General features: G+C 43.2%; 1 protein-coding gene across 1 annotated transcript in view; it reads left to right on the forward strand.

The window, feature by feature from the left end:
• The window catches only part of WDFY3 (WD repeat and FYVE domain containing 3), a 274,276-nt gene that overhangs the window by 80,284 nt on the left and 172,724 nt on the right, over nucleotides 1-21,268 (forward strand). Inside the window, 1 exon segment of the mRNA XM_021101795.1 lies at nucleotides 12,998-13,208. Coding sequence (XP_020957454.1) covers nucleotides 13,029-13,208 — 180 coding nt within the window. The 5' untranslated portion in view covers nucleotides 12,998-13,028.

A 21,268-nucleotide genomic window follows, 5' to 3' on the forward strand; every position in this document is an offset into this window, starting at 1 on the left:
AGTTTTAAAATAAATGTAAGGAATTTAGAGAAAATTCTTCTTCTCACTGGCTTGTTATTAACCTTAACTTATTCATGTATTGTCTAAATTTTTTGGATCACTTTGTACTCATTTGTTAAAGACATGTCTTTAACTGAGCAATGACAACGATTTGGGCAGGATGGTATGGGAACAAAGAAGGGACGTCTTTATCAAATTGAGGGATCAGGAATTGCTTCCCAGAAGAGAGAGGCTGGACGGCGGAGCCGAGATTTGAAGGATGATTGGTAATCAGCTGAATGTAGTCGAGCTGAGGGGATCCCCTGTCCCCGAGAGAGGGTGCAGGGTATGTGTGGGGACGGAACTCTGGAGGCACAGCAAGGAGACCTGCAGGAGACCAGTGTGAGTGGGAGGCGGGGGAACAGCTGGTGAAGGGCTCTGAAGGGTGGACTTTGCCTGGGAGCCGTGGGAGTTGCTGCACGTTCACGTGTTCATTTCTACTTTGTGCTAAGTCCTCGGCTAGTTGTCAAGGATTTGGAGAGTACAGCCTGCTTTCAGGGAATTCATAATTTAATGAGAGGTATTGATAATTAAGCAGAGAGAATTTTTTTTTTTTTTTTTTTTTGGTCTTTTGTCTTTTCTAGAGCTGCAACTGCGGCTTATGGAGGCTCCCAGCTAATCGGAGCTACAGCTGGTGGCCTACACCACAGCCACAGCAACACAGGATCTGAGCCACGTCTGCGACCTACACCACAGCTCATGGCAACGCTGGATCCTTAAGCCACTGAGCGAGGCCAGGGATCGAGCCCACAACCTCATGGCTCCCAGTTGGATTCGTTAAGCACTGCGCCACGACGGGAACTCCAAAATGATCTTTATTTAAGCAATTTGATAACTTTTCAATGAAGGGTAAATGGTTGTCAATTAAATTATTCTTTTTCTTAGGGCCGCACCTGCAGCATATGGAGGTTCCCAGGCGAGGGGTCCAATCAGAGCTGCAGCTGCCGGCCCGCACCACAGCCACAGCAGTGCAGGACCCATGCCACGTCTGTGACCTATGCCACAGCTCATGGCAACGCCGGATCCTTAACCCACTGAGCGAGGCCAGGGATCGAACCTGTGTTCTCATGGATGCTAGTCAGCTTCATTTCCCCTGAGCCATGACGGGAACTCCCTGTAAATGTAATTTTTTTCTGGAGATGTTCCAGAATGTCAGTGTTAATTAGCTCTGAAGAATTTCCTTACAGCGAGAACTAGGATATACAAAGTGTACGTTTTTAAAAGTTGTATGTGTAATGTAATTTTTTGTGAGGAATAGTAAAACTGCCACATCCGGAATTCAGAATGTCTGCCCGTGAATGGGATGGTAGCATATCCTGGGCGTATGACCCCGGGTAAGTCTCTTAACATTTATTCACCCACCACCGACTAAAAACTAGGGATACAACGTTAAATAAGATTTGGTTCCCACTACTGAAGAAATTACACGTTTACGGGAGTAAATAACCACTAGTTGGTGTATGTTTTTTACTAGGATAGCAGTCGTAGTAGCTGTCGGTCACTGAGCACTCATGCCAGACGTAACCCTGAAGGGTTTTCTGTGTGGTGCCCATGTGGTGAACTGTGCTGCAAGCCGCTCTGGGGTGGGTTCTGTTCGGTACGCTTCTCCCATGTGAGGAATTTGATGCACAAGGATGGGGACCGATCTGATCAAGTGACACAGCTGGGACAGCTTCGATTTGAATCCGGGCAATTAATTGAAGAGCCTGTGTAACCACTATGCTGTATTGTCTCTCTCACTGATGAATATTTTATGCCGGTAAAGGACCATGGTCAGAGAAAGCAATAGATGCTGCCTGGAGGTTTGGGAAAGACGTCTCTGAAAACAGGACCTTAGACCTTAGCTGCGAGGAGAAGTGGAAGAGGGGCGTCCTTGGCAGAAAGAACACCCCACACGGATACACAGAGGGCTAAAGAACCCACTGAGGCTGGGAGATGCTTTCAGTGTAGCAGAATTGTGGGCAGGTGGCTGAGTGAGAGAGGAGGCTAGAAATATAAAAGGGGCCAGAGTGTCTAAGAATTTAGATGCTCAATTAAGGTGCTTTGGTTTATTCTTAGGCAATAGTGAATCCGCAGAGGTTTTAAATCAGAGAAGTGGTATCTGCTTTGTTTTTCTAAAGAAAACTGATGAGCTCTAGGGAAGATGCACTCAAGACATATGTAGTGTGACTGACTAATCCATCCTTTCAAGAACCTGGCTTTGGTTTTCTTGGTTTTTCTCTCTTCTCATGTTTTCAACTTGGTTGATTTGTTGCCTTAATTTGTTATTTCTTTCCTTTTGCTTCATTTAAGCTTAAATTGCTCAGTTTCCTCAGGTAGAAGATTAGGCTATTTTTATGTCTTTATTCTTTTGTAATATATGTGTTTAGTGCTACAAATTTCCCTCTAAAAGCATCGTTCACTGCATTTTATATATTTTGATAAGTTATATTTTCATTTACTTGAAAATATTTTGGCAGTTCCCCTTGTGGCTCAGCAGGTTAAGGTCCTGACATAGTGTCCAAGGGGATGTGGGTTCAATCCCTAGCCTCACTCAGTGGATTAAGGATCTGGCATTGCTGTAAGCTGTGGTGTTAGGTCATAGATGCTGCTTGGACCTGGCATTGCTGTGGCCGTGGCATAGGCCTGTAGCTGCAGCTCCCATTTGACCCCTGGCATGAGAACTTCCGTGTGATGCAGGTATGGATGTAAAAAGAAGAAAAGAATTTTTGTTAATGAATAAATAAGCTGTTTTAAGATTCCTCTTGACTCTTATTTGACTCATATTATTTAGATGCATGTTGTTGAATTTCCAAATCTTTGGGGCTTTTCCAGCTGTCTTGTTACTAATCTTCTCTTTAATTCCATTGTGATCTGAGAGCATATTTTTCATGATTTCTTTTGAATTTGTTAGAGTGTTAAGTGTGTGATCTGTCTGGGTGAGTGTTCCATATGAGTTTAAGAAGAATGTGTATTCTGCTGTCGTTGGATGGAATGTTTTGTAGACATCACTGTCATTCTAGCTGATTGACAGTACAGTAAACTCTATATTGATTTCCTGCACACTTGATCTATCAATTATTGCATGAGGGCTGTTGATGTCTCCAGTTCCCATAGTGGACTTTTTTCCTCCCTTCAGTTCCATCAGTTCTATTCATGTGGAATTTTCAGGCGTTCCCGTCATGGCTCAGTGGCTTACGAACCTGACTAGTATCCATGAGGACACAGGTTCGATTCCTGGCCTTGTTCCTTGGGTTAAGGATCCGGTGTTGCTGTGAGCTGTGGTGTAAATCGCAGACACGGCTTGGATCCCACATTGCTGCGGCGAAGGCCGGTAGTTGTAGCTCCGATTTGACCCCTAGTCTGGGAACTTCCATATAGCATGGGTGTAGCCCTGAAAAGCAAAAATAAATAAATAAGTAAATAATTCATGTCGAATTTTCATGTTCGGTTTATACACATCAAGGATGGTTAAGTCCTCTTAGAGAACTGACCCCTTTGTCAGCATGTAATACCTTTAACTATCCCTGATTTCCCCCTGTTCTAAAGAAGGCAGCGTCTGAAAGTAATAGAGCTACTGCAGCTTTCCTTTTCTGGAGTTAGCGTAGTGTCGCTCCCTCTGTCTCTTTGCTCTCAACCTATCTGATGATTTATCCTTCAGGTGGCTTTCTTGTAGGTGCCATATGTATAGCTGTGATGTGTTTTTTTAATCCATTCTGACGTTCTGTCTTTTAATGGGTAGATTTAGACTGTTCACATTTTTCTCTTTTTCAAAAATTATAGTTGATTTACAATGTTGTGCCACTTTCTGCTCCACAGCAAAGTGACCTGGTCTCACACACATACACACACACACACACACTCCCTCTCTTATATTCTCTTGCATCATGGTCTATCCCCAGAGACTGGACATAGTTCCCTGCGCTGGACGGCAGGACCTGACTGCTTCTCCAGTCTCACTGTCATTGTTTCCGTCCACTAACCCCAGACTCCCACTCCACCCCACTCCCTCTTGGCAACCACAGGTCTGTTCGCCACGTCTGTGAATCTCTTTCTGTTTCGTAGGTAGGTTCATCTGCGCCTTATTTTAGGTAGTCAGAAAGACCAGTACCGTAGGAGATCACTTATACGTGAAATCTAAAATATGGCGCAAAGGAACCGTTCACATTTAAAGTGATTATTGATATGGTTGATTAACGTCTGTCCTCTTTATAACTTTCCTATTTGTTGGATTTATTATTTGATTCCTTCTATTTCCCTCTGTCTTCTCTGATTTTAACTGAGCATTTTACATGATTTCCTTGTGTTTCAATTAAACTTAAAAAAAAAAATTCTAGTGGTTGCCCTAGAGGGTTCATTTTTTTCCTTATATTCATCTGCCTTCAAATAACACTTTATTACTGAGATATAGTATGAGTATCTTATGAAGGTATTCCCAATTCCTTCTGGCATTGCCGTTATTCGTCTCATTAATTCATAAACTATAATCACCCAGTTCATTATCGCTATTATTTAAAAGCAATCGTTTAGATCAGTTAAGGATAGTAAAAAAAATTACTTTCATTTATTCCTTCTCTGACAGCCTTCTGTTATGTAAAGAAGGCATCCCCTGGAGATACTCCAGACCGCCTCAACAAAGGGACCATCGCTGTCACAATAAAGCAAGTCAGGCCAATTTTGGGGGCCCCTAGTGCACAGCATAGTTGTGTTCACACTTTACTGCTGTCTGTCAAATGTGCAGTAATATCGCATCTAAAAAGATAACGTGCCTGCCTTAATAAAAACATATTTTATTCCTAAAAGATGCTGACTATCTGACACCACAGGGTTGCCACAGACCTTCAATTTGTGAAAAATACATACCTACAACCTGTGAAGCACAGGAAAACACAGCGTGTTCCGATACAGTTTTCTGACCTACATCATTTTTTTTCTCCCTGAAAAACTTACAATTTCTAGCATGACAGGTCCCCTCACAGTAAATTTCGCATTTTGATGGTCTTAGAAATTCTTTTCCTCCACGTTTGAAGGATAATTTCGTTGGCTTTAGAATTCTAAGCTGGTAGGTTTTTCTTCCCACACTCTCTTTGCCTCCTTTCTCCTCTTGCTTTTGCAAGCTTTGGCTGAGAAGTCCATTGCATTGTCCCCTCTTGCTCTTTTGCAGGTAGTGTTCCTACGCTCCCTGCCCTCCCCCCCCTTCAGGCTTCTCTCCTTATCTTCGACCTTCTGTAGTTGGAATATACCATGTGCCTAAATGTGCCCTTTTAGGTGCTGAATCTGGCTTGATATTCTCTGAGCTTCATCTGTAGCTTGTATCTGGCACTAATGTTGCCAAGTTCTTAGACATTATTGTTTCAAATATACTGTTGCCTCCCTTCTTTATTTTTCTCCTTCTGGAAGCTTCTGTGGATTTATTTCCAGAGTCACTGATTCTTTCCTTAACCATATCCTTTGAGGTCATCAAAGCATTCTTCATGTCTGTTATAGTACTTTTTTTTTTTTTTTTTTGGCTGCACCTGCGAGATATGGGAGTTCTCAGGCCAGGGCTTGAGTCTGAGCCATAGCTGTAACTTACCACCGCAACTGGGGCAATGCCAGATCCTTAACCCGCTGCGCTGGGCCAGGGATCAAACCTGTGCCATAGCAGCAACCTGAGCCGCTGCAGAGACAAAGCCAGATCCATAAGCTCCTGCTCCAGAGCAGAAAATCCTGTGACAATACTTCTGATTTCTAGCCTTTCCTTTTGATTCTTTTGTAAGCATAGTCCGTGGTTGTGAAGTGTGGAAAGCGGGAACAGTTCTATAATCCTGTGATTAATTTTCCCCGCTGTCATGGGCCTGTGCCTCTGGGCTGTGACCTTCGCAAGTATTTCCCCTGGGCTCTTTCTTCCTTGAGCTACCCTCCACCTGCCCTAAGTGAGACCGGAGGGCTTGCGGGGGGTTGGGGGCGAGCCGCGCCCTTCCCTAAAGGGAGACGCAGTCTTTTCCTCTGGAAAGCAGGCCTTTGTCGTGGAGTGCGCTCTGGGAACTTCACGGTGATGGCTCCTCTGCCAGAGCCAGGAGGGGATCGTTCCCAGGTCTTCTCTGCGAAAAAGAATCTGGTAGGGTTCCCAGAACTGCACCCCAGGGAGAGGTGCGTTGGGGGCCTGAAAGGTGTGGCCCCCAGGAGTTTCTCCCTCTCAGTGTCGCCCGTCTTTAACCTGCAGCAGTTCTCACACTTCGCATTTAAATCTTCCCACCGTTTCTGGCTCCTGGATTTCTGTTCCAGATAAGCATATATCTTCTGTGACTTTCTGGTTTGGCTTGTCGCTCCAGATTTCAGGGATTACTCGGCTCTGTATCCGCAGTTCTCTGAGGGTTCCAGAAAAGTCCTTGGTTTCCAGTTTATTCAGCTGTTTCTTTGTGTAAGTACAGGAGCAATGACTTCTAAGCTCCTTACATTCTGGTGCTAAAACTCTGATTGTTTATAATTTGGCTTCTTTTTCTCCTCCTAACGTTTATGAATGGTACTCTTGCATAATGCCGATGTTCCATGAGTTCCCTGTTCATCCAGTAAAGGACTAGGCTCTTTCTGACTTTTTGTATTGTAATCAGTTGTGCTAGGACAGCTTCCTTGAAAAGATATTACTACATGAAAGAGTAGGTGTGTTGATACTGTGAGATTGCCCTAAAAAGGCTGCTAGTTTATATTCTCAATCAACAAGGTATACACTTCCATTTTTTCTATTCTTCCTATGTATGTCTTTTGTAAATCCTGTTTTTGCCTCACTGAGCAAACAGTGGTACTTGTTTTGATTTGCATTTCTCTGGTTATTAGTGATTTTAAGTGTCCTTTCATGTGTCTGTTGTATCACATTTCATATGCATAGTATTTTTACTGCAGCTAGTCTAATTCTAGTCCATTCTTATTTTGTTATTGGGTTGTTGATTTTAGAAGTTCCATGGAGAGTCTAGTTATTATTGGACAATACTTTGTTATTAGGCTTGCTATTATTTTTGCCTTTTTGTTGCTTGTTTTCTTAACTTTGTGGTATTTTTAGGTATAAATCTTTTTTCTGTTTTGAGAAGAGTTTTTATCCTGTTATAAGTATTTCCTTTTAGATTTGCTTCCAATATTTTATTTGTTTAGATCTTTAACCCATTTGGAATTAGTAATTATTATTATTATTATTATTATTATTATTGTCTTCTTAGGACCTCACTCGAGGCATATGAAAGTTCCCAGGCTAGGGGTTGAATCGGAGCTATAGCTGCTGCCCTACACCACAGCCACAGCAATGCAGGATTCGAGCTGCATCTGCAGCCTACACTACAGCGCACGCAACGCTGGATCCTTAACCCACTGAGCGAGGCTAGGGATCAGACCCGTGTCATCCTGGACACTGGTTGGGTTTGTTATTGATGAGCCACGACAGGAACTCTGGGATTATTCATCTTTATTTATGTAAATAATAATTTTATAAAATCATAAGTTTATGTGGTAAGCAATCTGCAGATTTAAGAATTTTCTCCACAGTTTCCAGCAAGCCACAGTTAGAAACGAAGGAATTGTGTGGTTGAATCCATCCAGCATGGACGGAAGTGTGTGGAGGCTGGGAGCCCAAGAGAGCTGAAGGTGCAGTTGTGAAGGCCCTCAAAGAGAGCAAGTATGGTCTGGTCTCTGCTGAAGAATAGGAGAACTGAGCAGAGTCAAGAAGAATGAGCATTTCCAGAGAAGACCACAGATTTAGGGAGTGAGCAAGGTGGGTGGGCTCAAAGTCACAACCTCGGGGTAAGACTTCTGAACTTACAATGTCAGCAACGGAGAAACCCCTGCTGGTGCCGGGCCTTGGGAAGTTTTAGGCCGACCAACGTGCACCTCACTCCTGAGGCCAGTCCCCCTGCCCCGTGCCGTCCAGCCACTGATCCCTGATCCCAGAGTGCAATGACTCGAGCTGGAGGCTAGTGGAGATGCGGAGCTACAATAGGGAAATACGTTTCATGCAAAATATGTTGGTACTAATCAGTCACCATGCACAGAGGCATTGTGCCACAAAAATTCTTTGACAGCTCTTTCATACAAATTTTGCATACATTTCCTTATAAAGATATACTTCCCGAGAATGCTGGGGACTCTCACGCCAGCCTGCCAAGTTTACTTACTCTATAATCTAATGTAATTATACTGTATTAATCCTATCAGGTAACTTAACTGTCGCTTAACTCTTGGGGTAAATGTGCCTCTGGGGCTCCCGAAACAGCAGCGGGCGTCCTGGCAGGAGGGGTTCAATAAAGTGTCAGGGAGCTGTCAGCAGTGGCTGCTCGGAACTGAGCATCACCCAAGTGCAGCGGTCTCCTTAAACGGAGGCCGGGTGCTCGGCGCTTTGGAATATCCTTGTGTCTATGAGGAGAGAAAGTCAAGCACATCGAAAAGGTGTTTTGGGGACGTTCCCGTTGTGGCTCAGTGGAACCTGACGAGGATCCATGAGGATACGGGTTTGATCCCTGGCTTTGCTCAGCGGGTTAAGGATCCGGCGTTGCCGTGAGCTGCGGTGTAGGTAGCAGACGTGGCTCGGATCCCACGTTGTGCTGCTGGTGTGGCCCCAAAAAGAAGACAAGCTGTTTTGAGAAATGGTCCAGGGCAGTGTACGTGTAGGAGACGATGATGCGGGGATGCTGGGAAAAGGTCTTTGCCATGTCACTGGGGTGGCTGCTCTGATCGTAGAGTGTCTCACAGGTGGGCTGACATCTGATGGGACTGTTCCTGAAGGCGAACAGCTCCATGTCTCAGCAGGTAGAAATTTTAAGTTCTCAGTCGGGACTGCATTTACAGTTCTTTTTCAACCTGTGGGTTGGATCGCTGGGTTATAGACACAGTCGTTGGGAGCCTCTCCGTTTTGCCTTCATTCTTCAAAAATGTAAGAAGTTTTGCCTCGGTTCTTCACACGGTAAGAAAAAAACAAGATTTCCCCCCAGAAAGGTGAAGAAAAAATTAAAAACCTGAAGAATGACTTCTGATTCTTTGATGAAACCGTAAGATTTTCCCGGTCACGTGAGAAGTTTATTTTTTGTGGAATTAAGGAGTTACTTAGAAAAGCTACTTCAGGTTTTGAGCTGAGCTACTCAAAGGCCATTAATTACTTGACAAATATATTTTTACAAATTTAGGCTATTTACTTATTCTATACCCTTCTATAATTTAAATAATGACAAACTGTGTAAAGGATTAAAACAATTTTTCAGGCATTTCCAAAGGATTTTCAAGCCTGAACACATGGGATTAGAATAAGAAATACTGTCTGGGCTCATTGCGGTAATTATCTCATCGCTATTTAAATAACCCCCTGTTGGCAGTGCAAACACTTCTCTCTTGTGAAACAAAATAGAGTTTGTATTAGAAAACTAGTTCTTATGCACAATCATCTTTGTAAATATTTTGAAAACCCCTAATAATATTACCCCAAAACAGTCATTCTGTGATTTGTCCTTCGGGTTGCTGTATTTTGCCTACCTCTTCTGTATTGTTCTTTAAACCTCTTACTGAGCATCTAACTAAGAAAGACATGTTGCCTTCATTTTTTGCTTATTATTTTGTATGTCTCTAAAACATAATTTTGTAAGGGTCTATGGCTGTTTCCTTTACTTACTTGCTTAAATAACTAAAATTGTCGATGTGAAAGTATTGTTTCATGATCAAGCTGATAGAAGAAAAGTAATTTTAAAAATTTACTGATAATAATGTGCTTAGCGCTTTACAGAAGTGACGTTGTTTTATGTGTGCATTACAAAAAGACTTTGAGGGGGAGTTCCCGTCGTGGCTGAGTGGTTAACGAATCCAACTATGAATCATGGGGTTGTGGGTTCAATCCCTAGCCTTGCTCAGTGGGTTGAGATCCAGCGTTGCCGTGAGCTGTGGTGTGGGTTGCAGACGTGGCTCGGATCCCTGTTGCTGTGGCTCTGGCGTAGGCTGGTGGCTCCGGCTCAGATTTGACCCCTAGCCTGGGAACCTCCATATGCCGCGGGAGCGGCTCTTAAAAAAATGGCAAAAAAAGACCAACCCCCCCCCAAAAGACTTTGAGGAAAGATTTTACAGGTGAGGGAAACCCAAGATTGGAGGGAATTTAGAACCTTTCCCCTAAAATGATGTTTTATATGGTCGTGTTGGTACATATTTGACCAAAAATGCCTGTTCTTTTCTGCTTTTTCACTGCTGAAAAGTAATTTAAACATTCTTGGTCTGAATTGTACTTTGAATTATAAACATTGACATGCAGACAATGCAGTGAGCCAGCCATCTGATATGCATAAGTGTTTTTGGTAAATTAGAAGAAAAGGAAGAATCTGATTTTTTTTTTTTCTTCTTCCATCTCTGAGACTGAGTAATTGAAAAATACCAGTAAATCCATTTAGGTGATTGATATATATATATATCTCTTTGTATCTGATAAATATTAAATAATGATGGTACAATAGTTTAATTATATTCGATTAATGTCTTATCATTGTGTGATTATGTGTATGTGTGGTTACTGATACAAAAGTTGATTAGTATAGCTTCAGAAAAAGGTTTCTTTTGCTTTCTAATTGCTGCTTGATGCTGAAGAAATATTCTAGAGCCACAGTTGCCAAAAATTCTGTAATTTACAAAAGTCCTATGAATATGAGTGAGCAGGAAGGACAGGACCAGAAGATGGGATTGCTAGATTCTCATTCAGTTCTTTTTCATTATGAGATTTTGGGCAAGTTGTTCTGGCTTAGGCCTCGCTTCAAGGTAGAATTAATCCTTTCCTTGGCCTACTTGCTTATGTTGGAATGAGAAGCAAAGGAATAAATGGTCTGAAAATGCTCTGAAGCTCCCTGAGTAACGAATGATGTTTGACGTTTTAGTGACATAGACCCCTCTGGAGGCTGGTGGTCTCTTGAAAACGTTTTTTGAAGTGTGAGGGGATCCTGAATTCCATAACTCATATCCACACACTTTAGGTTGTTGAACTGAAGCTATAAGTTAAGGACAAAGAGAGTCTGTGCTTAATCTAAAATGATGGCACATTTACACAAGTTTTATAGTTCACTTCAAATTTTATTTTTGTCCTGGAGGCTTCCAGGACAAAATATGCCAGCACATAGTAGGCTGTTGAAATGGGTTTGTTGAAATCGTTTTCTTTATATACTTGGAGAACTTTGAACCAGACCGATGTTCGCTGCTTGCCTCTTGTAGTTCAGAGGCTCTGCCTGCCCCTGCCTGCGGTCTGAGCTCTCTTCCTGTGACTGGATACCTTCGAGGTATCGAGTGCTCCTTAAGCAGGTCATCACGTGGCACCGAGCAGCCACCGGCAGAGCCCCAGGCAGAGTGTGTCTTCCCGACCCTCACCTGCGATGAGGCACAGGTGGAATGAATGCATAAAATAAGCCCGCAGCCAAACGGGGAATCCACTCCAAATTCTCAAGGACAAGCATGTTTAAGATGCTGGTTCTTCTTATGGTTTTTAAAACATCAGTAGACACATGTTTAGTAAATAAAGCTCTAGCCTTGCAATAGTCTCATTTCTTTAGAAATGGCATTACTAGGCTTATGTTGCAAAATTAAAAATTAATCTTCAGGTTATTCCTGCTTTTCTATAGATTAAAAAGCAAATTGCCTTTTACCCACGTTCTGTATATCCATATTGTCCGCCCAGCCTTCCTGGTTCCTTGTGTGAGATATCCTGCTTTTGTGTCTGAAATTAGCTAATTGCTGGCACAGTTAGTGGCAGTTGAAAAGGGCTGGCGATGCTCTCTGAAAGCTTAGTGTTATTGATTCTGGTGTATGTTCTAACCCAGTGGTTGGTTTGTTTATTTCTTAACTGCAGCTCTAGCCAGGGATACATTTACATCGTGATTCAATACACAAATATACTCTTAGCTAAAGTAAGTTTCATGAAATAATAATTACCCTTATTACATGTATTCCAGTATCTTCTATTTTATTTAAAACATTTTTATTGAAATATAGTTGATTTATGATATTATAGTCTATTTATTTTTATTTTTAATTGCTTGCCACGATCTACTAAATGAGTTAGCATGACCTGCCAAAGGGTTTCAAACTATAGTTTGAAAAAATGGTCTTCAGTTACATAATTTTCATTTTTTTCGTATGATTTACAATGTATTGGGTGTATCATTTAATTTGTACGTTTCAAACTATAACATAAGCGCTTCAGCAGGTACCCCAACTGTAATCCTCCATCTACAGAAAAGTTAAATAATTAAAAATAGGGAGTTCCCATTGTGGTGCAGTGGAAATGAATCCAACTAGTATCCATGAAGATGTGGGTTTAATCCCTGGCCTCACTCTGGGGGTTGGGGATCCAGCGTTACCGAGAGCTGTGGTGTAGGTCACAGATGTGGCTAGGGTCTGGCATTGCTGTGGCCGTGGTGTAGGCCAGCAGCTATAGCTCCGATTCAACCCTAGCCTGGGAACTTGCATATGCTGCAGGTGTGGCCCTTAAAAAAAAAAAAAAAAAAAAAAAAAGGCAAAAATAAATAAATAAATAATACTACTAATAATAAAAAATAGAAAGCTTTGTGGGTTTTTTTTCCCATTGTTTTGGACGTTTTGAGGTAAAGGTAAACTTTCTATTCTTTTTTTTTTTTCTTTTTACATCTAGTCCACTGTTAAGCAGCATATTAATTATAAGGTTTGTGATCCCTTTATTGAACTTGATACCCAACTTAATTAAAAATGCTTGTTGCTTGTCTAGTTAGTTTTTTACATTTAATGTTTTATATTTTATACAAATTGTGGCAGAGGCAGTAGGAACATTGAGTGGCATAGTCACCATTTGTCACGTAAGGGGATTTATCAAAATTAGCCTTGCCTTCCTACCTTTTCTGTTGAAAGAAGTAGAGAAAACAGTGTAGACAGAATTTTTTATTTTTCAGACTCTTAGTAAGTGCTTGCAGGCATCCTCGACCTGGTCGCGACGCTGACGTCCTGCCTGTCTGTGGTCTTCCTGCAGGAGTCGGCGTGTTGATCCCCAACCAGCCAAGATGAACATGGTGAAGAGAATCATGGGGCGGCCGAGGCAGGAGGAGTGCAGCCCGCAAGACAACGCCCTGGGCCTGATGCACCTGCGCCGTCTCTTCACCGAGTTGTGCCACCCTCCCCGGCACATGACTCAGAAGGAGCAGGAGGAGAAGCTGTACATGATGCTGCCAGTGTTTAATAGGGTGAGTCCGGCGGCCAGCACCTGCCTCCTGGGACCGGGTGGTGCCGCGGGAACCTCAAGGTTGTCAGAAGTCCCCGGTCAGGAGAAAATGCTAAGTCAGTGTTTAAGCAGCTTGATGTTTTTCATTCCCCGCTTTCAATTTGCTCTCGTGTGACTTGATGGGCGATCCAGACAGAATAGACTCCCCTTCGTTCTAACAGATGGAAGGAAGATGCTGAGCCTTTTGTAAAATGTTCCTCTGATGGCTGATACTTGGAAGGAGGATAGGTTGTAAGTGACCGCTGAGGTTATTTCTGTTATCCTTGGAAGTGATGGTTTCTGGCAGCAGATGGTGGAATTGCCCAAGTGCCCTGTACATTTAGAAGAATCATCTCAGCTCGCTTTGTTGTCTGGTGGATTTTCTGTAAGAGGCCTTGCAGGAGGATAATTGTAGGCTCTAGAGAGTCAAAATAGAGTTAATGTTTTAATGCATCTTGTCGAATTGATTACTTGTAGCAATCTTAGTGGGGATTTTAAAAAATAGTTTTTAAATTTTTATGGAAGATGTGCATGTACCTAGTTTAGAAAGTTAAGTAGTTCCGTGGGCTTAGAGGTGCCCTACTGCCCTGCACTGCTAATTGGTGTTGCCACTTACCTCTTCAGCTTTTGTGGAACATACTTTTCCTGCTGTTTCTTGATGATGCGATTTTAATTGACTTTTTTCTGAGAAATAGGAGAATTATTCCCCATCCCTCCAAACCCAGCGTACGAAGATTCACTCATCCATGCTGCCCTCTTCTTCATCCTTTCATAGAAACACAGCATTTGTTCAAACAGGAGTCAGTGCCTACACTCTTCTGACCCTGGTGTAAATATTATCCATAGATGAGCCTTAGGGTAAACCGCCACCGTTTTCCCATTCTTGTCTAGAACCCCCTTTTCCCCAGACTTTGTAACGTAAACGTCTCAGTTTCTGCCTTTCCTTGTGTCTCCTCCTTCCCCCCCCAATCCCGCTCTCTCTGCCTTGACCTATCTCTCTTCTCCTCTCTTTCCCCTTCCCTCTCTCTCTCTCTCTCTCTCTCTCTCTCTCTCCCCCTCCCCACTGTCCCCCATCTCTCTCTCCTTGTCCCTCTTCCTCTCTCTCTCCGTCTCTCTCCCCCCTTTCTCTTCTCCCGTTTCTCTGGCTCCTGGGCTTTTCTCATTCCCCTGCATCTGTGATGCACTGTCTCCCTCCCAAACGCACTAGATCTTTTTATTGTTTGGTCTCTGTCAGTCTGTCTCTGTCTGAAGTTTTCTGGGTTCTTCTTTTTCTCGTCAGTAAAATTTTGAAAGGTTCCTAAGGCTTCGTGATGAACCTTCCCGATTTGTAAATTTGTGTTTTTCAATTCTGGGAAAATATTTTGGAATATTTATTTGTTAATATTGTCCCCTTTGTTTTATATATTCCCTTTTTCTGCACCTCTGTCTATCAGATATTAATTTGTCTGGTTAACTTTGTGCTGTCATATTTTTAATTTCCTTGAATTCTTTCTTGTGCAGTATCTCCTCATCCCTCTAAAAATATTAAACTTTGTTCAAATTTTCTTAGGCTTCTTTCATTGTTATCTGCTCCAAATTACTGTTTATATTCTTTTCTTTCCTATCAGCGTAGTTGTCAGATGTCTGGTGATACTAATCTCTACACTGCTATTTAAGAATGAGGTACTGAAACACTGACTGGGAGTTCTGTGTGCAGGAGTGAGTCTTTTCCAGTGGTAAGCTGACCTGGCTGAACAAAGTGGGGAGACCTTTCCGCCAAGGCTGTGTTGTTATTTTAGGAGGGGCTATTTTCCAGTCTCTTGCCTGGAGCGTATGCATCTCATGGTATTTTCTTAACGCTCAGTTGAGGACCAAGGCCGATGTCTCATGTGCAGGAGGTGGCCGTGCACTTCTTCGCCAGCTTGCACTTCTCAGTGTGTTGTTCTTATGTAGGAGGTTAGACCTCTAGGTGGCTGTTGCCCTTGAGAGGGACAGTCACCTTCACTTTCTGGGCTCTAAACTGAGAATATCCATGTGGAGCTGGTGTGAAGAGTAATAAGTAAGGTAACGTGCTTAGCAGTTGTTTTTCCTAGGGAATTTTGTGTCTCTTATTGTTGTTAGTGCATTAAAAATAAAGACATGGCAAGATAAAGCAAAGATTATAAACCATTTATGCTGAAATAATTTCATGTTGAGTATGTGCTGAATTACATTGTTTATGTGTTAATTCACACCAAGCTAAAGGCTAATTGGACAGTTGGCAGGCCCCCCCCCCCAGTATAGTCTGTGTTTGTTGGCTTGTCCCTTCATTTATTCTCTGATTGTGCATTCCTGACTCAGTCAGTCAATTTGGGTCAAATAAATAGGCATTGTGCTATACATTGTACTGTACGTTGGTGTTTCTGAGATAAGATTCAGTCCAGTTCTGTGAATCAGAAGCATCAGGAGGAAGATAAACATGTAATTCTGATGGAGAAACATCAACTACATGGACAGATAGTGTAATACCAAAGAAATGGAATATTAGAGACACAGGAGGGTTTTATGGCCCCATGAAAATAGAGTTGTCTAAGTGTGTGGGGAACTTGGAGTTCCCGTCATGGCGCAGTGGAAACGAATCTGACTAGGAACCATGACGTTGACGGTTCGATCGCTGGCCTTGCTCAGTGGGTTAAGGATCCGGCGTTGCCGTGAGCTGTGGTGTAGGTTGCAGACGCGGCTCGGATCCCGCGTTGCTGTGGCTCTGGCGTAGGGCCGCAGCTGTAGCTCTGATTTGACCCCTAGCCTGGGACCCTCCATATGCTGAGGGTGCGGCCCTAAAAAGGAGGGGAAAAAAAAAAAGGGTATGTGGGGCTCAGGGAAGGGACATGTCCCTTGACAATGTGATGTGATTCTTGAGTCCTTCAAAGGTAAATAGCCAGATGGGAACTAACTGAGCTAAATTAACCAAGGAGGTAGTTAGTTAGAGTAAGAAGTTAAGCCATGAGGCGTTTCCTGCTGGCCTCACGGTTGATTAAGGATTCAGTGTTATCATTGCTGTGGCTTGGGTTCCATCCCTGATCCAGGAATTTCCTCATGCCATGGGTGCAGCCAACAAATAAATAAATAAAGGAAAATACATCTTTTTAAAAAAATGAAATTAAAGCATGGGTCACCATAAAAGCCACAAACATTTCGATGTGTACAAGTGTCTATAGATAGTTCAAGAGTATGAGTTTGTATCAGAGAGGGGCAAAAAAGTAAATACGACTCAAGATGCGTAAGAGGCACCTCGTGACGGGTTTTCTGTCCTAGGAAGAGCTCCTCCTTTTTCTTGGAGGCCTGCGGCGCCCGTGACGCGCTCCAGGCGCTGGGGCCGGAGAGGAGAAGGGGCCAAAGCCAGGCCGACTCCTCGCTCGCCAATTTGGGAAACTTGGTGGAGGTGCTTCCTCGTCGCTGAGGAAGGGACATGTGGAGGGTAGATTCCGCCTGGGGTGTTGGTCTAAACTACGAGTGAGCTCTTAGGTGGAGGTGTCCCGTAGGCAGTTGGAGGCTCCGGTGGGGGAAGTTTCTGGGTGCATCTTTGGAGGACTGCTGCAGAGATGTGTTCCTTGGGGCCCTCGAGGGAGTCAGAGATACTGGTGGCTCCTCCTGCCACCTGAGCCACACGCTGAGGATGAACCACGGAGAATATGAATGTTTAATGAAAGAAGAGGAACCCCGAAAGGATGCAGGACAGGAACGGGTCGGTAGCAGCACGGGGAGGATCAGGAGCCGCTGATGATGGAACTCGAGAGAGAAAAGTGCGAGGAGGAGGAGAGCAGTGCACGCTGTCCTGTAACAGAGGGACCCAGGAAGACGGAGACTGAACGATGCCCTGAGGTTCGCCAGTTTGAAAGTTCCTGGAACAGTGGCACCAGAGAGCAGTGAGTCGAACAGTGATGGGCGTGCGAAGAGACAGTGTGGACTCAGCCTTTGCGGAAACGGAGTGAGGACAGGACAAGAGAGATGGACGGAGGTGACCTCGGCTATAGGAGGCTGTGTATTTGTATATGTACAGCGTTTTGCTTTGCTTTTAAAAGTGGGAGAGAGTTGGGCGTGCTCATGAAGAGCAAGGAGGAAACCAGCAGGGGGAAATTTGGAAATTTCTAGGAGCGTGAAACGGAGGGAAGAGACCAGAGAGTCAGATCACAGGTGGGTGGGTGAGCCCCGCCCAGAGACACCCGGCGTCCTGCACGAGAGCATGTTGTGTGGGTGTGGACAGATCTGTCGTGACCGTGGTGGAAAGTCGAATAAGACCTCGCTTGGTGACTGTTCCTGCAGCTGTCAGTGCAGATGTGTTCTGTTAAGAGGGTTGAGTGAGTAGCGACAGAAGGGGACCTAGGGAGTTGTGATGGTTTGGAATAGTAACGAAACGGAATTGAAAAGCACAGTTGAAAAGAGACAAGGAAAGACTTCAGAGAGTCTTGAGCGCCCGATGAAGGTTGGCAGTAGTACGTTTATACTGTAATTTACACTGTAATCGTGTTTATACTGGAATTTATACTGTGAATTTATACTGTGATAGTAAATTCAGTCACGCAGGCGTGGGACTTTCCTCTTGCAGTCACAAAGCAGTGTGTGTGGACGTAGAGGGGGGCCGGTAGGTGTGTTCTCTTGGGACTGACTGAGGTTTTGCTGGGCGGTTAAGGCAGGACCGGATTAGAAGGACAGGGCGTAGGAAGCGAAAGACTGGATCGCGTATCCCTGGGGGGTCCGGTGGGATAGAAGAGGAGCAGAGGATGGAGGCAGGAACACATTCGGAGGGCGTTTTCCATCTGCGACATTGGGGGCTGAGAGTGATGGAGGAAGGGGGTGCTGGAGCCGGAGTATAAGGGGGGGGGCAAAGGTGTAAGACAGCGATTTTGAGAATGGGAAACAGAACTGCTTATGGACAAGCCATTTTTTCAAACTCTGTTGAGGTAAGAATCATTCATTTTTATTGGAACCGGTTCTGGGAAGTTGGCTTTTTTTTGTTGTGTTTCTTTTTATGTGTTTGTATTTGTTTTACTTCAGTGTCACAATGTACTGCTGGCTGCTAGGGAGTTGAGGTAATTTCCTTCTCAGACGTGTAAACATCAACAGGCGACGATAACATAAAGAGGAATTAGGGAAATTATTATTCTCAGCTATTAACACAAGTTAATAAGTAATATGCTGCATGTGTCCCGTGTATTTCATAAGTTAGGCTTCCACAGTCGACTCAAGTGGATCTTAACAGGCAGAAGAATCAAAGAAATACTTGAGGTTTTTTTTAAAGTAGATTCGAGATGCTTTAGTGATTATTCTCTGTTGCTTATTTAGACTGTTCGACTGACTTGCCTTATGTTCTCCGTTGCCACAGAGTCTCAATTCTTTCAAATCAGAAGTTTTTAGTTGGCTGATTAAAAGCACATATAGGAGTTCCCATTGTGGCTCAGCGATAACGAACCCGACCAGTATCCATAAGGACGCAGGTTCAATCCCTGGCCTCACTCAGTGGGTTAAGGATCCAGTGTAGCCATGAGCTGTGGTGTAGGTTGCAGATGCAGCTTAGATCTGGCATTGCTGTGGCTGTGGGGTAGGCCGGCAGCTACAGCTCCGATTCACCCGCTAGCCTAGGAACTTCCATATACTGCAGGTGTGGCCCTAAAAAGCAAAAAAAAAAAAAAAAAGCATATATATATATATATATATATATATATATATATATATATATGCCTTGCCTTAAACTTCTAATACAATGAATAATTTAAATATCATAAAGGTTAATTCAGCTTTTAACTAGTGAAAGATAGAAAGTTATTTCTGTACCTTTGTGACTAGTTTTGAAAATGTATAAATTTTAATTCATTGGCTTATCGTTAACAAACTAAAATTGTCCTTATATAAGACATCACATCCTTTACATTTTGAAATAGATAGCCACATTTATTTAATGTTTGACAATTTATGCATGGACATTTTCCACTAGTAAGATACAGCCTGGATGAATGAGTAGCTCAGGAGGGCTCCAGACTTCCTGCCACGATTGCCAAAAATGAACTGTACTCTTGATTTTTGAGGCATTGCTTGAGTCATGGTAAATGGCAAATAAACCATATTACTCTTAGATATGGACATCTATCTACGGAATCATTTTTATTTTTTATTTTATTTTTGTTTTTTGTCTTTTTGCTATTTCTTGGGCCGCTCCCTCGGCATACGGAGGTTCCCAGGCTAGGGGTCAAATCAGAGCTGTAGCCACCGGCCTACGCCAGAGCCACAGCAACGCGGGATCCGAGCCGCGTCTGCAACCTACACCACAGCTCACGGCAACGCCGGATCGTTAACCCACTGAGCAAGGGCAGGGACCGAACCCGCGACCTCATGGTTCCTAGTCGGATTCGTTAACCACTGCGCCGCGACGGGAACTCCTACAGAATCATTTTTAAAGTGTGCGCCATAGTGTCTTTTCATTGTGTGATTTTGGCCTTTGAAGATACACCCAGGTTGAGAAATGGCATGTGTTGAGTCCTCTTTCTGGGCCAGGGCTCGTGCTGGGCTCCTCAGCTGCCTCCTGCCATCGTCATCACAGTCCTGCAAGGACACTGCTGTATCCTCCCCCTCACTGACTGTCTCGAACCGAAGGATTATGGTGCAGCCTGAGAATAGCTGGACAATGTTTAACCAGCATTCTTAAAAATAAAATTAACCTTTATTCCCCAAAAGAAAAAGCTTACAGAGAAAATACGTGGTTTAAACTTATTCAAAAATGCTAAGCTTAGCATTTTAGGCAGCTAAAAAATTAACTGCCGTTGTTAATTACTTTGCTCAGTGTTATCATACTGCATTGTGTATGTTAAAATATAATCTTTACTAACCAGACCTTCTTTTCAAAACTTCTTTTATTCTTTTAATTTACTTCTAATGTATATTCAGGAAATATCTAGGTCGAATCCAGTATCTTTTTTTATCCCTCATAAGGGAACATTTGTTGTTTTTTTTTTTTAGTTTTATTTTTATTTCATAACGGAATATAGTTGATTTACAGTGGGCTTTTACATTTCAAATTATTGGCTTTGGAGGAAGGGTTCTCAAGTTTAGAACCAAGTGAGAGATGGATGGAGTCAGACAGATAAAAAGATCTCAGGTGGCTCAGCCAGTTAAGGAACCGGCGTTGTCATTGCTATGGCTCTAGTTACAGCTGTGGTGGGGCCCTGGAACTTCCACATGCTGTGGGCATGTTTCCCCCCCCCCCAAAAAAGAAAAAGTCAAACAGATGAACTGTTTACTTATGTGCAGCTTATATTTACAAATATGTAGCCTTATTGCTTATTACATAATACCAGTGCTGTTGATATGGGAGAATGGACCTTAGGTCTGTGCAACAAAGGACTTGCTGATTTCACCCCAGTTTGGTTAAGTTCACTGGGCAAAACTGGACAAGCCCCCCAGAGCGGATGAGAGTGGCTGCTCTCTTGCGACAGGCATGGCCTGGAAGGAGAGAGAGACTGACTTCCACCTTCTCATCTTCTGCTCCTGTCCGCTGGTGGTCCTTCCAAGATTGAATATAAATCATTGTGTTAACCTAATGATTTATGTTAACTGATAAGAAATCTAAGTCATTCACAACACGCAGTAATGCGGTTACGTCTTCATTGTCAGTTTTTGAAATCTGTTCTATAGAGCAGATGGTTTAAGAACTAATGATGGTCAGTACTCTGTAACTTAGGTTTAGGTTTAGGGGAAGAAAGATACCATTTTGGAAATATTTGTAAAAATTCCAGCCTCCTTTATGAATATGTAATAATATTGCATAGAATAGCTGCATTCTGTAACACGTGTATGCTGAGCCTCTGCTTTCTGCATATGCCATTATATGACACCATTCATTCCCAGAGTATACGGAAAATACTTAGTTGAGGGATGGCTGGGAATTTTCTAAAATTTATTTAGATGGATATTAAAAGTGACAGTTCTGGAGTTCCCGTTGTGGCGCAGCAGAAAACAAATCCAACTAGTAACCATGAGCTTACGGGTTCGCTCCCTGGCCCCGCTCAGTGGGTTAAGGATCCAGCATTGCCA

This window comes from Sus scrofa, chromosome 8, assembly GCF_000003025.6.
Source record: "Sus scrofa isolate TJ Tabasco breed Duroc chromosome 8, Sscrofa11.1, whole genome shotgun sequence".
NCBI lineage: Eukaryota > Metazoa > Chordata > Mammalia > Artiodactyla > Suidae > Sus > Sus scrofa.